General features: G+C 46.2%; 1 protein-coding gene across 1 annotated transcript; it reads right to left on the reverse strand.

The window, feature by feature from the left end:
* Positions 1-1,507: 1,507 nt before the first annotated feature.
* On the reverse strand, positions 1,508-5,005 carry LOC311041762 (inositol hexakisphosphate and diphosphoinositol-pentakisphosphate kinase 2-like; the record flags this gene model as incomplete). Its single annotated transcript, XM_084052249.1, has 1 exon — positions 1,508-5,005. One exon carries the CDS (start codon positions 5,003-5,005, stop codon positions 1,508-1,510), a length of 3,498 nt encoding a protein of 1,165 aa, XP_083908375.1.
* Between the last annotated feature and the right edge of the window lie 1,118 nt (positions 5,006-6,123).

A 6,123-nucleotide genomic window follows, 5' to 3' on the forward strand; every position in this document is an offset into this window, starting at 1 on the left:
CAGGTTGCATTATGAACCAGCAGTTACACAATACAAGTAGCAGGCCATGCTAGCAGCTAACAACATACCAAGGCGGGTGCTGTAAACGACGGCCGTCCATTGGCTAGGACGGCCGTCCATTGGCTTTAAAGTAGTGTCTCCCCATTGGCTGTGAAGTAGTGAAGGACAGCCAGGACAGCCAATAGCAAAAAAAGTGTTGAATACATGTCGGAAATCTGTCGGGTCAGAGTCAGAGTGAATACAGAGCCGCGCTTTCAGCTGGCGGCTAAAAAAGAGGAAATCCAAGCTAGATGTGTTTTTCTAAATCTCATAACATAGGAGTATAGGGGGGGGGTTGGTTTCTTTGAAATTTTACTCTGCACAGCAAGCACTGTCACACGGCACACTAAAGAGCCGCGGAACGGCGGTTGGGAAACGCTGCTTTAGAACACCCTCCCCACTAACAAAAAATGTAATGATGCCATAAATTTCGTTTTTCTTTCAATAACAATACATTTAACACCACTTGAACCCTAGCATCCCTATTCTGAAAAATTGAGCTTGTAGAACAGCAATTTTCGGCAAAGAGATTTGGTGTACAGGGAAAAAAGAGCGAACCATAAAGTATTGAGGGTCTAAGTGGTTACATGCCTGAAAATAGCCATCACATTAACATGAAATGCAACATAGAACAGATAATGTGTAAAGCTAATAAAAAACATTTTTCCACAACACTGACGAGAGTGCTGTCAATCAAGCAATCTATGAAATCTATGAAAAGGTTTAATATGCAACAACATTTATATATTACAATATATACAATATGTAGTGGGATCCCTGCTTCCTCTCTCGCTCGCTCGCTCTCTCTCGCTCTCTCGCTCTCTCTCGCTCTCTCTCTCTCCCCCTCCCCCCCAGATTTATTCCTGTTTGCATGTTGCCTGGGCATACTTTGTAAAATGATCCACAACTAACAAGAACATATTATTCAGCGTGACTACTCTTCTCTAGGTGGAGGTCTATGGAAATCTAGAATGGGGCAGTCTCATTAAATAACAGGTTAACCTGTTGGTAGTTTTCTGTCTAATTCAGAACAGTGGGTTGCGCATATCCAGTTCGTTGCTGGTGCTGGACAGAGTGACCGTTCAAATGAATAAAAGTCTGCACAACAGCATTGGTCCTAAATAAGATAAGTACTTTAAAATACAGTGTTGGCCTTAATGACGAAGGCCAGCTGTGGCCGAAATTTTGTACTATGTAATATTTTCTGTGTTTTAAAGTAAATTAAACACTTAGACAGAAAACAATAAAGGTCCGCACAACAGCATTGCTCCTAAGACATACTTTGGTTACATAATGTTCCATTTCCTCATCACAATCAGCTGTTCTCTGCTAACACTAGATCCTTACAAGACATTCAAATTGGCATGTCATGAACATTCCTTATTCTGCAGGGAAAACAAAAGCTATACCAAAAAGTGTTACCACTGAAGTCTGGTTCACATGGCAATGTAAGTATCTTGAGCATCATTCAACTAATGGTGTCTTCAGTCATGGGTTCTTGTGGCACTTGGTGACTTTCCGTCACCAGTTCTATAACAGGGACGGAAATTACTAGTTTATTATTCCCACTGGTTTGGTGGGGAGCTGGGGTTCCAGGGATAAGTTTCAGATCCTCCATTGGCTGGATGATAGGCTTACACCGTTCAGTGTGCTCCAGGGACCTCTGAGTTTTGGAAATTTCACCGCTCTTCTTTCCAGCTTTGTCAAGAAGCTTTTTTCCCTGTGTGAAAGGACAAGGCAAGACTTTAGCAGGAGTATACGTATTGAGAGGTGCTTTCTTTCCAGGCGCAGATGACACCAAGATATTTGAGATGGAATCATGGGATTTGGCAATGGACACAAGGAAATCATCCACTTGCTTCAGCGAGAGGGAATTGTGCAGGGTCTCCAGAGGGACCATGGGGTACAACTCAAAACCTGGCAGATCTGATGCTGGTTGAGGACCTAATCCAGTAGTAAGCTTAAGTTTAGAGTGAAGTCTGGTGGTTCTCTGCATATGGGCACTGTTCTCTGCCAGAACTTCCACAGAGCTTATCTTCTTGGAGCGGGTAAGCTTCCTGTTGATGTAGTAGATTGGGTTTGACACAAGGCGTTTCAACATCATGATAGCCCGGTCGGGTTTGTCGCGCTTAGTGGACTCCTCGTCGCTGTTGTTTTGGGAACCCTTCTTGGAGCCCTCGTTCCCCCGAGACGCAGGCCTATAGCCAAACCCAGAGGGCAGGTTTTTGTCCTCCTCACACCCCTTGGCCCCGGGACTGAAGTGCAGCTCCACATGAAACCTCTCCTCCGATGTGGGGTCCTTGTTGGGGTCCTCGTAAAGCATGATTACAATCTGCGTCATGTAGTTGAGCTCGCTGACAACTTTGAGGTATTCCATGGCCCTTTTCCATTGGTCGTCTTTGGTGTCATCACAGAGCGCTCCGTAGCACAGAATGGAAAGCAAGGAGTGGACATGGCTCTCACTGGTGAAATACAACCTGGTCCTCACATGCCGCTCTGGTGACGTCACACCACGGGAATACACAGGATGCAGTTTGTTGACAGTGTCATCGTCTTGCGTTCTCTGGAGGTCTGAGCGTATTTTGCGGATGAGAGGGATGCAGTAGCCTTTGGCAATGTCTAGCTTCTCAGCCTGAGTGATACCATATTCCTGTGGGAGAACAATATCAGCCAGCGCCTTAGAGAGGCGGTATAGTTCCATGGTGTTGTCCAGCTTGAGGGAGCTGTTGTGTTGTACATCATACTTAATGCAGTCGTAGATGTCGGGAATCTTGCTGATGTTGTAGCGGTCATTTTTTATCTTGAAATCCTTCTCAAGTTTGGCCCAGCGCCGTAGCATGAGCTCGAGGGTCTCATTGTGATATAGCTGGATGTCAGTTAACTTGGGGTCCTCCATCATCTGACGGATCTGCAGAGTAAGGTACTGGATGAGCAAGTACACCTTTTCACACGTCTTCACTGGGTTCTTGATCATCTGCATAGACTTCACCAGAGATGTGCCACTGGTGGGAACAAGCTTCTCATAGTCCTCTGTGGTGAAGTCCCTGTCTTTCTGCAGAATCTCGTGCAGTCGTTCTTTGACCCTCTGCTGGCAATTGCTCAGCGAGTCCCTGTCTAGCAGTCCGTTCATATTGGCACTCTTCACCATCTGCACCAGGATAGGAGTCAGCTGCCCGTCCAGTGCCAGCAGACCCTTGGCAAAGGCAGCAGCAGTCATCTGCACCCTGCCCTCATCAGAGGCGTAGATCTTCAGGTCGAGGCGGTACGTGCTATGCAAGCGCAGAAGGCCACACCCTGGAAATCCAGCATCATCGCCTTGCCCTCCAGGGTACATGCCACGGAATGCCCTCCCCAGCTCCTCAGCCTGTACTCTACCTGCTGGAGTAAGCTCACCCCCCCACTTCAGCACAAGTAACAGTGACGGGTCATTCCGCTTGACATCATCTTCACTTGATGCTTTAGGGCACCCATGTGGAAGGTAGGTCAACTGAACTTTGCGATTGATGCCGGAAAATTGGCCATACATTTCAAGTACTGTTTTCAGTTGTTCAAGCTTTGCTTTGGACTCCTCTATTTCGTAATCTGTGTTCTCTCCAAGTTCCACGAGGAGTTGCCGAGCAATATCGAGCACTTCCTGTAACTGCTTTGGCTTTTTTAACTTCAGCTTTCCACTTTTGTATCCTTCACATTTCTCAAATAAGTCAAAAAACCGTTGGTGACGAACCTCCATCTTCATTTTCTGCTTGGGAGTTCGGTCTCCATGGCGAATGACTGCGATTACACAGCGCAATTCCATCATGGTTCCAGAGGTGGTAGGGACAATGGGAATGTCCTCAGCCTCCAGAGGTATGGACCAGGGGATCTGTAACTGTGGAGCCAATTCTCTCATAATGATGTTCCCCACTATTTTTGCACAGTCATCGTAGTACATCTTTGAGTTCTTGACAAAGCTGAAACCGTTGACGTCACAAACGTACGACTGACCATTGGCACGGAGTAAGTCAAAACCACAGACAGTTTGCTTGAATGCCAGACAGACTTTCCAAGCGATGAGCTTCTCTCTCGCATTGAGAATGACAGGATACCGTACCTCTTTGCCCTCGCTATCCCGCTCCACCTTGCCATCAAGGGCTGGCGACTTCCTGGCTTCTGCATGGGCATAGTCAGGACCCACTGCGTAGACCTTGACATCAATACCATCGGTCGGCATGAACTCCTCATAAATGTACGATCCTGTTTGCCTCACGCTGCTCTCAGGGGAGTAAACACTGCTCCGGCTGCCGATCTTTCTGAAGAGTCTCTGACTGCCCCCTCCGGCAGAGGTCGGGTAGTAGATGTAAACATTGTGGTCCTCTGCGCTCACTGGCTTCTCTACAAACGGCTTATGGAACACCTCCCCGTTCACCTCAACGTGATCCTCTCCTTCCACCAGGTTACACTCCTGTGGTCTGGCTGTGTCCCTGTTAAGAACAGCGTAACGAGTTAGCTGGATCCCCTCTGCCTTCAGGATTCTGTACACCTCTCTCCTGTCTTGGATATGATACTGGAGGTCCAAGTCATTGATGACAAGCGGATTCCTGAGTTTTGCATACGCCACTGCTTTGTCCAAAGGAAAACCTTTGGAGTGGAAGGAGATCAGGCTGTCGCAGAGAGGCCAGTTGTTGACAGGCTCGTTGAGGATGACATCCTCTTCAAAGATTACGACAGTGATGTACTTGAACAGACAAAGACGCTCTATGATTTCTTTCATGGGTTTGGAATTGGACTTCTTGGACATGGCACAGATGCCCACAACAATCTGCCGCTCTGGTGGCGAGTCATCATCATCCTCTTCTTCCTCGACATTCTCGTAGACGCAATTGTACCTCAGGATCTGCCCTGGCTCCAGAGGCTCCACCCCCTCAGCCTCATCACAGGCCACAAAGCGCGGGTGTTCCCTATCTAGAGGCTCATTCCCATTAGACATGACCAGCTTTAGGCAGCTTCTCTGAGCTACTCTGGATCCACCCTTCCACCTTTTGTATGGTGTACTCTGTCAGGTTGAAATGCCAAAGTTAGGCTGACCCCGTGAAAAAGCCAGACAAACACTGCTCTCTTCTTTGGCAAGTTTATTGTTCCAATTCTGTGATTATTTCGGAATAATCGCAGCAACGCACTGCTCAACACACAAAGCACTGCTTGACGGATTCACTTCTTCACACGCTGAGTACTAAAACTCTCTCCTCTGAGGGAAGTGACATCATCACATACATCACGCTCTGCTCTCTCACTGTCACAGTGCATCTCCACATTCCAAAGGCTATTGGAGAAAACAGAACATGCAATGAATGCGATAATTAAATTAAGAACACAAGTAAACAAGACCAGGAGACCTGGTTCTGCCAGACCCAGGCTAAGCCGGACTTCACATGACGTGTCAGACTGATATCATGCAAAGAGATATTCATTCAAAGAGATATTCCAAAACCTAACGTCTACAAAACATTTTTTTTCGAATAAAGTCAGACTACACTCGTACAACGATGAAACGACACTACAGACTATTGTAATGAAGATATTACCAGAAAGCCATTCAAAAGATGAGTCATAGATAATAATACTCACATTGGTCTTACCAACTGGGCAATAATAAAACAGAATTAATCAATATTTCTGGATATTAGAAATTGAAGGTTAATCATTGATCTAATTGTAAGCTTTGTCTCTTACAGTATATATAGCATCTGTCTTTGTACTTGTGACATAATAGTGATGTCATCAATAGTCCCCTATGCCTATTTACTCATGCCAGTACCTGAGCTTAATCTGAATGGCCGAACTTCGCTTGACGTGTGTGCAGAGGAAAAGAAGAACTTTTATGGCTGGGCCTAAGGGCAAAGGGGACAAAACCTGTTTTTTTGCCCATGTATGGAGAAAACGGGTACAAAACATATATGGACGACAGGGGGACAGACTTGTCTGGCTGGGCCTTAACTCTTTGACTGCCAGAGTATTTACACATCTACCCCCCTTCCTTGCCAGAGAATAACATTGCAAAAATAGGTAAACTGTGAATTTTGTCTCCGTTTATTTTTTAACATTGAA

Source organism: Gymnoscopelus microlampas (genome assembly GCF_963454915.1).
Source record: "Gymnoscopelus microlampas genome assembly, chromosome: 3".
In the NCBI taxonomy this organism is placed as follows: domain Eukaryota; kingdom Metazoa; phylum Chordata; class Actinopteri; order Myctophiformes; family Myctophidae; genus Gymnoscopelus; species Gymnoscopelus microlampas.